The 15,286-nt window shown below is 49.7% G+C and overlaps 5 protein-coding genes across 5 annotated transcripts; 2 read left to right on the top strand and 3 right to left on the bottom strand.

Annotated features, from left to right (window-relative positions):
* Positions 1-393: 393 nt before the first annotated feature.
* Positions 394-1,896, bottom strand: FIESC28_05237 (uncharacterized protein; the record flags this gene model as incomplete). The annotated part of the gene is made up of 3 exons (XM_031159384.1): positions 394-931; positions 980-1,372; positions 1,427-1,896. The coding sequence occupies 3 exons, from the start codon at positions 1,894-1,896 to the stop codon at positions 394-396; spliced, it is 1,401 nt and encodes a 466-aa protein (XP_031016622.1).
* A 1,062-nt stretch (positions 1,897-2,958) lies between these two features.
* Positions 2,959-4,317, top strand: FIESC28_05236 (uncharacterized protein; the record flags this gene model as incomplete). The annotated part of the gene is made up of 4 exons (XM_031159383.1): positions 2,959-3,252; positions 3,314-3,404; positions 3,461-3,844; positions 3,917-4,317. The coding sequence occupies 4 exons, from the start codon at positions 2,959-2,961 to the stop codon at positions 4,315-4,317; spliced, it is 1,170 nt and encodes a 389-aa protein (XP_031016621.1).
* Positions 4,318-5,886: 1,569 nt separating this feature from the next.
* FIESC28_05235 (uncharacterized protein) lies at positions 5,887-7,410 on the bottom strand (the record flags this gene model as incomplete). Its single annotated transcript, XM_031159382.1, has 2 exons — positions 5,887-7,154; positions 7,209-7,410. The coding sequence occupies 2 exons, from the start codon at positions 7,408-7,410 to the stop codon at positions 5,887-5,889; spliced, it is 1,470 nt and encodes a 489-aa protein (XP_031016620.1).
* Positions 7,411-8,389: 979 nt separating this feature from the next.
* FIESC28_05234 (uncharacterized protein) lies at positions 8,390-8,797 on the top strand (the record flags this gene model as incomplete). Its single annotated transcript, XM_031159381.1, has 1 exon — positions 8,390-8,797. The coding sequence occupies one exon, from the start codon at positions 8,390-8,392 to the stop codon at positions 8,795-8,797; it is 408 nt and encodes a 135-aa protein (XP_031016619.1).
* Positions 8,798-9,446: 649 nt separating this feature from the next.
* Positions 9,447-12,612, bottom strand: FIESC28_05233 (uncharacterized protein; the record flags this gene model as incomplete). The annotated part of the gene is made up of 3 exons (XM_031159380.1): positions 9,447-12,011; positions 12,078-12,244; positions 12,471-12,612. The coding sequence occupies 3 exons, from the start codon at positions 12,610-12,612 to the stop codon at positions 9,447-9,449; spliced, it is 2,874 nt and encodes a 957-aa protein (XP_031016618.1).
* Positions 12,613-15,286: the final 2,674 nt, after the last annotated feature.

Raw genomic sequence — 15,286 nt, 5'->3', positions numbered from 1 at the left:
ATGTATGTATGTATGAATGGTTGCTATGTTTCCTTTTTACTCTCTCATCAAGCTTTTTCCACCGGCAGGTAGACATGACGGTGATAAGAGACGATAAATCTAAGATGCGGTGACGAAATTAACAATAGATGGTAGCGCCGTGCAAGGTATCCCCTGTCCCTTTCCCCGTTCAGTGCCCCAGATACCCATGTAATGAGTCGAACTATGCAATGACCATGTCCTATCATGACAAGAAAAGATGAGGCAACAAGTGGCCTCTAGATAACAGTCTATGCCCTCGACTTAGGTTGGGACGACTGTTTAATGCGAAACGAAAAACACCAATGGTAATAATAGTAAAAACACGCCAATGCCAGCTAGTAAAACATAAATCTGGTTTCAGGAACCAGCTCGTCATGATGAGCTGTCGGCGACAGCCTCAACTTTGGGAGTAGGCACGGGTGTTGCAGCAGAATCAACGGCTCTATCCTCAACAGCCCTGAGACCGTCCTTGACTTCTTGCTCGAAGTACATGCGGGCTACGTCAAAGGCGGAGTCAATGCTCTTGGTGATCTTGGTGCATTCGCAGTCGCGCGTCCAAGTGTTATGGAAGTTGAGGTTCTTGCCCAACTTACTATCCATCAACACGTGAGGCACGCCGATAACAGTAGAGAGAATGTGACCATGAAGACGATCAGTGATAACGAAATGGGCGGATCCGAGGAGTTCGAAGCCGGCAACCGACTTGGCCCAGGCACGCTGGTTCTTTCCCTCCTCACGATCACCGTCGTCGTCGATTTCGGGGGTCGTGGTGAACTTCCAGTCCACCTTGTTGTATGTCACGTTGCCGATGCTGCCACCAAGGTCGATCTTGCCCTCGCCGAACTCGATGCTGCCAGAGTCACCTTCGGAAATCTCGGCGTCCTTTCGGGCCAGAATGAGAATGTCGTGACTGGATAGAGTTAGCTTATTTCTAGAGGTTCGATCAAGGTAAACTTACGTCTTCTTGGTGTTGTGTCGGAAGTCGGAGCGGTTACCCCACATGAAAGCAATATCGGGAACAAGGTCGCTTTGGATGCCCTCAGTCTCACCAAAGTTGTCCATAAGCCAGTCGTAGCTGGGCTTGTCACGAGCAGCCAATTGCAAGTCGTGGTGTTGGGTGAAAGCCTCGCGAGTCTGGTTGATCTTGTCGGGCTTGGTCATGAAGATACTCTGGGGGAAAGCTCGGATGGAGACGTTCTTGAAGTTCTTGATCATGTTCATTCGAGAAGGTTGGTCCTCCCAGTAGTAATCGTTGAAGTTACCACCACCGGCCATGATGATACCAGAGTGAGGGCGATGCTCCTCAAGCTTTCTGCGGAACTTTTCAATGTCACAATCCTTGTACATGAAGCTGTATCACGTTAGTATCATTGATGTTGTTCAACGTGAGACAGACAGATCTTACCGGCAGGCTTCCATAGTCTCGATACCAAGGATGCTCAGCAGAATCTGCTGTGCAGACCAAATGGCAGCATCACCCTTGTTTTCCGTCTCGAGGTAACCCCAGATGTTGGCGTAGCGAATTCCCTTAAGTCTCTTCTGGTAGGCGTGGATGAGGCGCTGCTGAAGGTCGTTGACGAGGTTCTCGCAGCCGGGTGTAGGGGCTCTTGTCAAATCGTAGGAGACGTCGGTGATAGGGTCCTTTGCATCCTCGGCGTCCTCTTCGCCGGCTCCGACGGCGCCAGCAGCGTCTGTAGGCTTCGAGGGTTCGTCAATAGTGGCATTCTCGCCTTTCGAAGGCCAATGCCAGTCTGTGCTTGGTAAATGGTCCTTGAAGCTCTCGGGACCTTGGTACGAGACCAATATAGCAAAGACGAAGAGCACAGCAACCACGGCTAGCGCGATGCGTGCGAGGCGGTTCATAGCTGGAAGCATGATGAACTCATAGAATGTAGTAGAGTTAAGGTTAAAGTTAGGTTAAGGAGCGTAACACCCGGATATCTCTATCACGGGATGGTAGGGAAAGAGCAGAAACAAGGGGAGATGGAGAGAGGGTAAAACAATGATGAAATGGAAGAGAAGAAAGAGAGAAGGTCAAGTTAAAGACAGCATCTCGAAACGTCCTTCGGCCTCAGATAAAAAAGAATGGACTGGATGTGACCCCCCATCACAATCCTAGTCAATCTCCTGGCTTAGTGCATCTTCTTAGGTACGCTACAGCACAGTACAGTGACAGCACAGTACATCTACTGCCGTCGTCCCCAAAGTCCTCCACTCGGGCGATTCGAGGGATGCGTTCAAAGTACGCCACGCGCGCCATGAAAGTGTCTTGGCAAGGATTGGATATCGACACTCTGTGCCTGAGCCAGAGCTCGAACTGCCAATCGCTGTAGCCCCTTTCCATTCTATTTATGAACTTATCCACACCTTCCACCTTGAAATCTTCGGTGGGCGAGCTTTGACGTATGTAGACACCCTTCGTCAACCCACTATCCCCGGCCACCCTCCGGTAGCGGGGATATGCATATAAACGGCACACTCACTTAATGGCTCTTACGCGGCGCCAGGAAAACAGTGGGTAAGTCCCTTCCCTTACTGGGATATCTGCTTAGTCGAATCGAATATGGCCAAGTGAGCCAAGACTTGACAGAAGCCCCCTTTTTCCTCACTCTCCCATTGCATCAATTGATTGCCTTGGCTTGCACCGCACAGTACCGTTGCAGTTGTACACCCTTCTTTGTCTTTTTCTTTTTTATCCTCTACTTTATCCTATCCACTTGACTTGGCATATCCACGCTGGCCCTCTGGCAATTGACCGGATCGATTTAATCTGGTAACCGAGCTTTCATTTCTTGTCCCGCGCCATCGCTTATCATTGTACTCCCTTCTTGACATTCGTCACTTTCTTGTCACGACTTGAATAACGTTGAACGACTCGCTGCCGTTCGTCCACTCTTTACGACCTCTCCGTTTGCGACCGATTTCCACGACGTAGCCATGGCCGACCAGAACAAGAAGAATGATGACTTCGTGATGGCCAACATGTCGGCTGAAGGTGCCAACGAGAACAACATTGGCGAGGGTGAGAAGGAGAACGACTCCCTTGTTGGACGTGGCCCTGGCACCAGTGCCCTCCCCGCGCAGCCTGGAGGCTTCATGGCCAAGGTTGAGAACAGCGGTCCTTTCTCTATCCTCGCCTACTGTCTCTCCTCTATTTCCATGACCGTCGTCAATAAGTATGTTGTTTCTGGCACTTCATGGAACTTGACTTTCTTCTATCTTGCGGTCCAGGTAGGTTTTTATAGTGCCCCGCGTTTCAGGAATGCGGTCTAATTTCGTGTCCCAATTCTAGTCAATTGTCTGTATCGGCGCCATCACAGCATGCAAGCAGTTCGGTTTGATCAAGTCCCTCGCTCCTCTGGAGATGGATCGCATTAAGAAGTGTAGGTTCCAATTCCTGCCAATGATGGAGGGGCAATGGCTAATGCGATATCGTCAGGGTACCCCATTTCGCTCGTCCTTGTTGGTATGATTTACACAAGTACCAAGGCTCTGCAGTATCTCTCTGTGCCTGTCTACACCATCTTCAAGAACTTGACCATCATTGCCATTGCTTATGGCGAGGTCCTCTGGTTCGGTGGCTCAGTCACCCCTACTGCCCTTAGCTCTTTCGGTCTCATGGTCCTCAGCTCCGTCGTTGCTGCTTGGGCCGATATTCGTGCTGCTATCTCCGGTGACTACAGCGCCACCACTGGTGATGAGGATGCGCTTGCGACCTTGAATGCCGGTTACTTCTGGATGGCCATGAACGTCTTTTGCTCTGCCTCTTACGTTCTGGGCATGCGCAAGGTCATTCACAAGATGAACTTCAAGGACTGGGACAGTATGTATACATCTCATGGCAACCCCAGCTGGAGAAGCCTTCTCTCATGAGACATTCGCTAACTTTTAACAGCCATGTACTACAACAACCTTCTCACCATCCCTGTCCTTGTCTTCTGCTCGCTCGTCACTGAGGACTGGTCCAGCGCCAACTTGGCCAAGAACTTCCCCGAGGAGTCTCGCAACCGCATGATGATCGGTATTATCTACTCTGGTCTTGCCGCTATCTTCATCTCGTACTGTTCCGCTTGGTGCATCCGAGTCACCTCCTCCACCACCTACTCTATGGTCGGTGCTCTCAACAAGCTGCCCATCGCCGTCTCTGGTCTCATCTTCTTCGCCGCCCCTGTTACCGTCGGATCTGTCTCTGCCATCTTCATCGGTTTTGTTTCCGGTATTGTGTACGCTTGGGCTAAGGTCAAGGAGAATGAGGCCAAGAAGAATGCTCTTCCCACGGCTGAGAACTCAAAGTAAACTTGATATTGGACGTAACGGTCAATTGGAGTTTACTTCTTACACATGCCAAAAAGCTATTTAGCTATTCTGCCACAATCTTGGCCAATCTTTCATTCTGGTCCTACGGGATCAGAAAACGACAATTATGTGCCTTTCCATGGCGCTTGAACGACAAACGTAATGTAGACATTTTTTGTATAACGTCGAGAGCAACAGCTCGCAATTTTGATGGGTTTTAAGGTGTCATTTAAAAGCGTTTATAGACCTGATTCAATACAAAGTCTCTTAATCTTGAAAACATCTTCACAACTTGCGATCTGGAATTGGCCTATCATGACAAATGATAGGAATTGAGCAATAAGCGAAGCTCAATTCCATGACGTCTACTACGATCGACCAAAGTATCAGCCCTGTCGTTTACAAGTGCCATTGGTTAACGTTTGACGGCGTGTTCTGGGCCTAGATCTCACATGGCATGGCATGTTGCACAAAGAAAGCTGCATAAGTCCAACGTTACATCTCATGCATAGAGTTTCTTTGCCCACACTCGTGTACTCCGATCCCGTAAACAATCACAAGTCTCTGGTTGTCCACCCATCAGTGACAATCCATTACGAGGGTGAGAAGGCCTGTAACTCAAAATATGCACCGAACCTTCATCTCATCTTCCAGAACAATTGCACATATCTCGTATACAAAACCCTGCGGCTCAGCTTACATTCAGCTGAAAGCTTCTCACTCTCAGCCCCGTTTTAAGAATATCGATAGTCGCACAGCATTCTTGGATGCAAAGCTGACATTCCACCTATGGAGGCGCATTTCTAAGAGCTTCACAAGTCACACCCCCTTTCCAGAACGAACAACCAATATGGCGCCACCACTTGTAGAAAGCAAAAAGCAAAACTTCCGTTTTGAACCGGAAAGCGGAAATAGCAAGGAGGTTTTACCCGCTACCGATAGGTTGGTTTGGTGCGAGTTCCTGAGTCAGTCACTTAGCGGCTGGACCCTGAGATGGGAATTAGCCTTAGCTCTAGGTAAAGATGCAATTTCGATGTGTTCTTATCAAGTATAACTGGTATCCGCAGTTTCCTCACTTATCGCATAGCCTCGCGGTACACCGGTAGGCTAATGTAGTGGCTAGAATGGGACTTCAGTTGAGATGGTGTAGCAAGCTAGGGGAACGCTATTCAGGACTCTGATCGGGGAAAGCAAGCCTCTCCTTATTTCTCATTTATCCCCGATATACAATGACGTCTTGGCCTAAAGCCCCTGAGTAAAGAACCGGAAGGCGCTCTGGGGGAGGGTTCTAAAATGTCCCTTGCTGTTACAGACTTGGCATGAAGGCTATGAGATCTCGAGTTCACAAAAAGGGGAGACACTTAGTGAGGTTCACAGATTTTAACAGGATGTGTAAGGTACAATTCGCAAACGTTCTCATTTTATCTATCAAATCAATAACGTAGATTTCATTATACGCCGTGCCATATGCCGTTCAATCAATAGCAGATTCCTCCTTGAAATCTGTCTAAACTTTTCTATCCTAGTTGTTTCTCCCAGAGAATAAACTCCCACGTGCAAGGATGCACTCTATACGCTGATCGTCCTGAAGACACTGAACTCCTCTCCTGTGGCAACCAAGCTGCCGGTGATCTGGGGGTGCCAGTGCACCTCCTTGGCGTCCTTGAGGTAGTGCACGAAGAGCAGCTGGGGTGGCACATCCTTGACGCCGGCTGTGTCCTTGCTCTCCTCATCGTCCAGCTCGACAGCCAGATCCCATAGGGTGACGGTGTTATCGCCGGCGGCAACGGCAACGATGGAGTCGTCGGTGGGATGCCATTCGATGCTGGTGATTTGCTCCTTGTGGAAGTTGAAGCTGGCAATGGGCTGAGGGCTGTCTGAGCTGGCCTTCCACTGTCGGAGATCCCAGACGGCCCAGGTACCGTTGTCGTCGCCGGAGGCGAGTAGGTGGTTTTGCTGGCGCGACCAGGACATGACGTTGACGTCGACGGGGGAAACCTGCATGGTGAGAGCAGGCTTGCGGGACTTGGTTCGGACGTCCCAGACTCGGACAGTGCCGTCACTGGAAGCAGAGGCAAAGACGTTGGCCTCAGATGGTGACCATTGCAACTCCTCGACACTGCTGGTGTGGCCCTGGAGGGCTCGGTTGTCAGTGACCCAGCCGCCTCCGTCGGTGCGTGTTGTCACGTAGATAAGACCATCGTTGTCACCAGTGATGAGCTTGCCGTTGGGGTTGAGGGGAGACCAGTCCAGAGCATAACCCTCACTCTTGTGTGCGCGGATAGTAGAGACGGGCTTGTTCTGCTGAGCGGAGATGGTGGTACCAGGGTTGTCGAAAGAAGCAAGGTGAGGAGTAATGTCGTGGATGAAGACGTCGCTGGACTCGGTCATGGTAGCAGTGAGAGTTGTTCCGGGTCGTCCAGCCTCCTGGCTAGGCATCTGGTGGGCGCGGATGCGGTTGGTAGTAGAGTTGAGGGGGATGGACTTGCTCTCCAGGATAGGATCAGCATCCTCATCATCGTCGTCCTCAGAGTCGGAACCCTCGTCGCCGCGGTCCATCTTGCTCAGACCACTGAACTTCATAACCATGATCTGGTTGTCAGAGGCCTTGGCATTCTCGGCCTGGGTACCAGAAACAGTGTACATAGTGGCAGGGTAGGCCTTTCGGTTGTCGCCAAGGCTGTCGCGAACAATGTCGAAGGACAGGCATGGCCAGGGTGTGCTAAGGTTGTGCAGCATCTCGTATGTAGACAGATCGGGAGCGAGCGTCTGGCCGGGCTCGAGTTTGCTTCGTCCGACGATGAAGGTTCCTTGGTCTTGATCAACCTCCATAGCGTCTGCAATTCCTCATTAGAACATGTTCTTAATTTCGCAGTAAGTATGTAACTCACCCTTCTCCTCGGCCTCGCGCTCAGCATCAGGTCGTCCATCAACACCGGCCTCAAGAATCTCATCTTCGCTCTCAAACTCGTCCTCAAACTCATCTTCGAACTCGCCCATATCCTTGGTGTTCTCGTCGATGTCCATCTTCTCAGGGCGATCTCCGCCCTTGAGGGCATCGCCGTGATCAGCTTCGGCTGTTCGCTTCGACATGATTTCGGGCTGATTGTTGAGTTATTACTTTTGGTGATCTACACACTTTGAAACCACGAAAAGACTGAATTTTTGCTATCGCCGTCTTTATTTGGTGCCCCTCCATGGCATCAGGAAAAAAATAAATTGGAGACTAAGGGACCCCGCCATGACGCGGGGCTGTAGCCGATGATTTACCGGCGCAGAGTTTAAACATGGCTGATGTGCGATGGATTGAATTGAATGATAAGACAGTTATACCTTGATGGTTATTTATTCATGAATATGATTCAAGTTCTGATATTGGTAACAAATTGGTGTATTTGTTGTTTTGTTTCAAACCCCCCAAGGTCTTGTGTGTCTAAAGTCAGTCAGCCTTGATTTAATGTCTAGTTTCAACGTGATACCCTGTAGACTATCGGGCTGCTGATAAATTCCTGCGTCGCCCCATCTACGAAATCGGTCGTATTCGCAGATCCGGAACTATTGATTCCAAATGGTTTGACGCGCATTGAATACCGTACATGCATCATCCCCTTGCCTCGGCTTTGACTCCATTTTGACTCAGGTCCATGGCATCTTGACACTGCTTTTGTAAGCATCTACACCTAGTCTAGGTAGTAATTGAGATTCCATTCACTGTACTGTAACCGGCACTCGGGGAAACAACCCCACGCACGTCACCCACGCCCTCCGAAATTTCTCAATTTGACTGATTATGCCATACAGCCTGGCTCGTTCATCACCTACCGACTCCCGCTTCCGGGTACAACAGTACAGTAATCAATTAATCGCGACCTTGGCTGGAGCTTCTAGAAATTCTAATCATCCATTGTCCACTCATGTATAAACGTATCCACCCTCCACCGTAATAGTAGATCCAAACTCGCATTGTTTTCTACCCCTCCATCGAAATAGTTATATAAACTGAATCCCCCCACCAAAACCCCTCAACTTCTCATCAACACCAAACAAAACTTCAACTTGACAAACCTTCACAATGGCCTCTCCCGCAGACTCCCCCGTTCACAACATCACCACCAAGGCTCAGTTCGACGAGCTTGTCAAGACCACCCCTTACGTTGCTCTCCAGGCCCACGCCTCGTGGTGCGGTCCCTGCAAGGCCATCTCCCCCATCTTCAACAAGCAGGCTAAGGACCACACCTCCGAGAAATTCGCTTTCGCCAAATTCGACACCGACGATGTCCCCGACCTTGCCTTTGAACTCGGCATCCGCTCCATTCCCGCCTTCTTCTTCTTCGAGAACGGCGACAAGGACAGCGACCTGATGGGTGCCGTTCCTCCCAAGCTGACCGCTGCTATCGGCGGTTACGCCGCCAAGGCCAAGGGCGGTGCTGAGGAGAAGCCTGCTGAGGAGAACACTCTCAAGACCGACGAGAACTTCTAAATCAGAACTCCTACTCCAAAGAACGAAAACATTACAAGCAACGGCGTTAGAAAGCGCAGGTTCGCAAGGATACCCCTAGAAATGAGGCACGCCAGACGGGCAACAAACATCATCGCAATTGCACAAATCATCATGGCCTAGGATAATGGCTATGGGTACGCATGAGCAGATGATTTGAGCAGGGTGGCCTGCATCGGTTAGCTACAAATAGATCTCATTACTTCATTGCCCATGTCACTATGAAAAGGTGCTCTTCGTGATTTTGTCCTTCTGACTGGTATTTTCGCATTGTATAAAAGGATTCCGACAAGTAAATGTTCACTGTGGCTTGCTGAACGCCGTGTAATGCGAGAAACCAACTCTCGCTTTGCTATGATCTCGGATCTCATGCCTTCATCATACTCCTGTTCTCAAGAATCCTCCAACCACCTTTTTTCGATCCTCTTCCTGTCAGATTCCTGTTATTCATCTTCAAGATAAAGAAAAAACCAAGTGTGTTATGGGTACATGTTTCAAACACAAATACTCCATCAGACGCCTTTCCAGATGGTATACGGCCTAGGCCTGAAAACAAAAACAGCCCAAAAACACCAACTCCTTCGTATGCTGTTGAGATACATCAACTCCGAATCATCTTCTAATATTGTGGCTAAACAACGGAGTTCGTCGATTCGTCGCTAATACGTCCGACGCCAGAGTCCACCCGTTTCTTAGTCGGGGTGACCTGGTCATGCGTGTCGACTTCCTCCTCAAATCCAGTTTTGTCATCGCTTTGCACCGATAGCCTCGATGTCAGCCTGGGGCCGGCTGACTTGCGTCGATTAGCTATTTCTTCGCGAGTTGGCTTCGAGTCATTGACGCCCATGCTCATTCGTGGGGAAGATCGATCCCTGACGCTGAGAAACTCGCTGCCTGAGCGAGTATGACCCGGGTTTGGAGATCCATTGGGGCTCGACAACACAGAGGAGTGTCGGAGACTCTGACGGGAACTTCTCCATCGGCTTAGATTCCAAAAACTGCCTTCCCGATCATTCAGGCCATCGGAGTCTGATGCGCTGATGAGACTGAAGCTTGGCGTTGGCGGACTCGTGATGCTGTTTTTTCTATCCCGGTCTTGCGACGCCCTGATTGTGGTACGGTGCGACATGCCACTGCTAGCAGGACTTGTCGGGGCTGGACGAGTGATCGGACTCGATGCGTAAGGTTGTTTTCGAGATTCTGCTGCCAAATTCGCGGCTGAGTTGACAGGCGATTGTGTCGGTTTATTGGGAGACATAGACCGTTCACTTCGTGCTGGGGTGTTTAGACTGGGTCGCTCACCATCGATATCTTGCCGCCAACTGTTAATTCTGTCGGAAGCATGCTGGAGTTGAATAGGGTTAGGACCTGGAATAGTGAGAGAGCCACGTCTTGATTGCACACGACTGCTCGCACTCGTTCTGGTCATAACACTTCCGCTTCTTCCGACACCAGACAAACGATTCGACAACCTAGAACCCGACTCCCACAGTCCCTGCTGCCTCTTCTTATGGGCGCAGTCCTGTCGGAACACCTTGATCTTGCCCGTTCTGTCAGTTGTAATAATGATGTTTCCGTCGATATGCCTGGATCGCTCGACATATGCAGGCGTTTCCTCTGGACGTTTGTTGCTGTGTAGCGAGTCGCCGTGTTCCTCCTCGGAAGGGGCTGATTGACTTGCTGTGCTCTCCTCCAAACTTCTCAAAGTTACGGGTGGTGGGTTGCATAGGTCGTAAATAGGATCACCCGATGCGCTTAGTAGCTGCCGACTCTTTGCAGGTGCCATCAAAGCCGTGGTCACGACTTCGGGGTGGGCGTCGAATGATTCATAGGGTTGTTTATCCTTTATCTCATCCTGGGAACCAAGTTTCCAGATGTAAGCTTTGCGATCCTCGCTTCCACAGATGATGTAGTTGGCGTCGTCACTGAAGCGCGCATTGATCTGACTCGACTGGTTCTCCAGTCCCTTATACTTGACCTGAATCACCTTGTCATTCAGATTGTAGATTCGAACTCGCGAATCGTTAGAGGTAACGAGAACCTTGACTTGTCCAGCGTCAGGTCCTTCGGGTATGGTCATAGTTCGGATGCCTGTGATCTTGCTTCCTTTGGCATTCTTACCCCTTGAGGATCGCACATGAATTTGGTACTTGAGTTTCAATCCCTCAGTTGTGTAGAAAGTGCACAAGCCGCTGAGCACGCCACAGATGGCTATAGTACCGTCGGGAGAGAATGCTACAGCAGTGATGAACTCGCCTAACGACGTCTGAAAAGCCACATTCTTATCTGGGATACTCCATAATCGTAGTTGCGCGTCTAGCGATCCTGCAAGAAAGAACCGATCATCTGTAGGGTGAAAGGCGATCGAAGTTACCAGATCCTTGTGGACAAAGGTGCATAAGCAGTCATTTCTGCTCATATGCCACAACTTGACTGTTTTGTCCATCGAAGACGAAAGTAGGAAGTTATTCTTGCTCCAGCTCAAGGCGAGCACCTCGCCCGTATGTTCCTTGAACTCCCGTACAGGTTTGGTACGGAAGACTGGAGCACTGAGCTTCTCGCCATCAGCACCGTTTTGTGCTTCTTCTTCCTCATGTGCCTTGCGTTCCTCAGGGGTCGAAATAACGGCAAAAACTCGCACGATCTGGTCCTTCCCAGCAACAGCCAAATATCGTCCATCCAAGCTAAACTCTGCCGCCCAAATTGCATCACCGCCTCTGAGTATCTTGCTTCCAACTGCTGTCGCTACCGCTCGGCCGTGCGTGTTTTGGTGCTTGTGTTCGGAGGCTGTAAGTTCTTGTGCGAGGAACAAATGGTTGTACTCTCTTTCTTTCTTGTTGTGCGCCTTGACTCGAATGTACCGTGGAGGTTCCTTGTGTAGTGGGATGTATCCGCCGCCTGCACCGACGACGGATGTGAGAGCTCGGGCATAAGTTCCATCGGTTCGTAGGTCACCCAACTCGGAGTCGGAGTCGTGTAAGTCGTCATCTTTTCTCCAACTTCCACGCATTCCCAGTCGGCTAAGGAAGGATACACCTTTCCTTCGATCCTTGCTGGAATCTTGAGGAGTACCGGGGAGATTGCCGAGTTCAGAGCTTTGCCTCTGATTGTTGTCACTTTCAGATCGGCCTTGACTTCTTAATCTTTGCGCAATAGTAGGCTCTCCAGTATTGCTGTTAGTTCGCAGGTATATTTGCTGGCCATCGTTGTTAGTCGACCTAGCCACACCCCAACTACATATTTAATGATCGCAAATACTAACCGTGCTTAAAGGGTCCAGCCCAGCATTAGGAGGAGGGCTTGGTTGAATCGGTTTAAACGATGGTCTCTTGTCTTTTGTTTCTTTTGCATTCTGGGAACCGGACAGAGATGGTTGTGTAGTCGAGAGCCTGCTCGATGGGAGGTCCAGTGAAGTACCAGCACCTTTGACTAATCGTAAGCTTACAGAGTAATATAGTAGCATGTATAGGCAGCTTGATATTGGCCAGTAGACTAGAACCTGAGGTGCATATGAAGCTCCTGTTGCAATAAGTCCCTGCATAAGCCGGACTAGAGCAGACATGCGCCTTGGTATTCTTATAGTAGGGTACTGTGACTTGGCCATAGGACCAGATGGAGGGGCATGGGTAAGAAGAAATATATATAAAAGACGTACCTTGTGAATCGGAACGAGCAGCGAGGCTCTGGCGGCGCACTTGAGGCTCAGATTCGGGAAGGGTGGAAAGGGCTGAAGAGTCGCGTCGTCTAGACAGACCACCCTCACCCCGGACAGTAGAAAATGATTTGAAGGCCGACATCTTCCATACTGCGTGGGCAACCAGTCCCTAGAGAATTTTTTTTATTTCGCTCTTTTTGCAAAAGATAGACCGGATTGCGCGGGCGGTCGGCCACGCGCAAGTTGTGGGAGGAGTCCAGTCCGTCCCCGACTCCGAGCAAAATGCAAGTCTGGGCTGGGTGGTCTTGGCTGACTGACGGACTTGCAAGATGGAGACTCGTGGGGGTGTGAACGAGGTGGGCGTGGCGGAGACCGGGGTTCACGAGCTCCCAGATCGAATCCGAAAGGTCCGAGAGCGAGGTACGAGAGGAGGGAACGAGTGATGAGGCTTGCTTCAAGGCAGATCTCGTTCTTGTACTTTAAAAGAGGTACTGAAAAGTACAGCAAAGATACCAAAGTTGACTTGGTGTGTTGTTAATGAGGCCCGTGGTGGATATTTGTCTCCTGTCTCCTATTCGCATGAGAAGGACAGGACTAATATGCAAATGATGTTAGTTTGTATCCGGCTGAGTGAGGGTCCAATTCCAGGCGTGTCAGACAAGTTAAGTAGTGGTGGATTATGACAGGACAGTGGTTCAAGGGAGACGACGACAAAAGAGAGGCAATGCTTTGAGAAGGAATGTGAGATTGAGGATGCTGTGTGTCCTTTTTTTTTTTTCACTTTTGGATGTCGAAGATAAAATAACTCAATAATTTCAAGAAAAGAGCCAGGTGCAGAGTGTAGCAGGGCAACCAGAAATTATTCTTTGCATTGGCTTTCTTGAAACCAGCTTAAGCGAAAACGAAGGCACTGGCGGGGTTGGTGGTCGGGTCTGGTGGGATGGTGGATGCCACTGGCGCTGTAGTGCGCTGGGCGACAGCCCCTGGGGCGCTGCACAGCAACCGGAGTCCCCTAAGGACGGATGGAACTTACAGCGTAGGTAGTGGGCCGACAGGAGCTGTAGGCTTGACCAGGACGGTAATAGTGTTGGATATTTCTCTTTGTGGCGCGTGATATAAGAACAGGTAGGTAAGGGGGAAAGGAGTAGAAAGGGGCATCCAAAGAAAGAGGCTACGAATGAGAAAGGGGAAAGAGCCTTATGCTAGAGCTGAGAATAGGATGGCAAAAAAAGATGAGAATCCTGTGGATGGATGAGCAGCTGATGCGTTGTATGAGAGAAAGGATCCAATGGAGAGATGGATGTCAGCAGCTACCTCACTCAAGCTCGGGCATAGAAGAAACAGGTAAGCACCGAATTTGGTCTGGACTGCGCCGTTACTGCCAATGTTAATCGAGAGAGAATTGAGCGAAACAAGAACAAGACCACTGAGAGAAGAGAGACCACTTTGTCTTGTACTGTAATTGTATCACACCTTTGCCGGCTGTCGGCTTTGTTTGTCTGGTCTGGGGTTATGGCAAGGGCATTGGATGGGGGCCCAAATGAGGTAAGACAAGACTCAAGCGCGAAGATCTGGGAAGTGACTGCATCAAATCAGGATCCTCTCTAGGCTGTTCATAGGGCAGAGGGCCGATTTGGCAGGTGGTGGCTTTCACCAGGACAACTCTCTAGCGTAGCTTTGAACTGGGCTGTGTCAAGCAGCGACTGCATTATTGCATTGATGGCAGTGTTTCTACGTAACAAAGTGGTAATGACAATCAATCGCAGGCTACAGTGCTAAGGCTGAATGATCGACGGGCAAGCTTTAGGTAGGATAGCCTCTGCCACAGTCGACTCTCCAGTCGAATGCGAATCCGCGACTTGGTGCTGTACTGGAGTGGCTCACCGCACAAACCCGGGCATCTTGGCATGAACACAGGGTACAGCACAGTATGGAGTACATGAGATGCAAGGCGTAGTAGAGACCTATGAATAAGACGATGATATCCAGACCGCAAGAGCTGGAAGATAACAAGTACAGTAAATAATTGTGGCGTGTTTCAGAAACTTATCATGACAATGTCTCGGATTTAAACGAATCGGTGATATCTTGGAATGCTATTCTCATCATGAGATCCAATTAATGGCAAAAGCAAGTCATGGGGAACCGTCTTGAGGTGCATCCGCGTATTCGGAACAGAGAATACTACGATGCACTTACACTTACACCAACACGTGTTACGGGCGGGTAAATGGGCATTCTAACTTTTGGCATATTGAACTAAATTTCGGTCAAGACCTAATTCACTTGTCATCTCTTCACGTCCTGTCATGGTTGTCATTAAGCAATGGAGAGGGAAACTCACTATACTGTACTGTAAAAGCACCTGCGTCATCATGCCATATTTCGCTTGTCATCTACCTAATAAAAATCAAGAACAGCATTTTATAGAAAACGCATCCTTGACACCTCCTGATCTGACGTCGTACATCTCGATAGTGCAAGGCACCCGAATTCTCGTACGGCTTTGAGAGAAAACAAAAAACAGCGAGACCCTGGTCAGTATCGGAAAGTCAACTACGTATGCCGAGCATATGAAATGTACCAGTGAGTCTCTCGCGCATTTGTCTCACTTTAGATGCATGCAGGTAATTGTTCCATAATTCCCTCGTTCAAGGTAAAGATTTTGCTATGGAACCCGATGTTACCTGGACAGTACGTGTGCGTACAATTACATTTCGCCAAGAAGATGATGTACCTGTTGTACGTACGTCCGTGGATCATCTGGTGCCGGTCTTCCAGAGGTGAAGAGTGAGGGGATTGCCAAGACCGCTGTA

Source organism: Fusarium coffeatum (genome assembly GCF_003316985.1).
Source record: "Fusarium coffeatum strain FIESC_28 chromosome Unknown BRIP53273_contig_112, whole genome shotgun sequence".
Taxonomy (NCBI): Eukaryota; Fungi; Ascomycota; class Sordariomycetes; order Hypocreales; family Nectriaceae; genus Fusarium; species Fusarium coffeatum.
The sequence above is the reverse complement of the archived record's forward strand: the minus strand, read 5'-3'. Positions and strand labels throughout refer to the sequence as shown.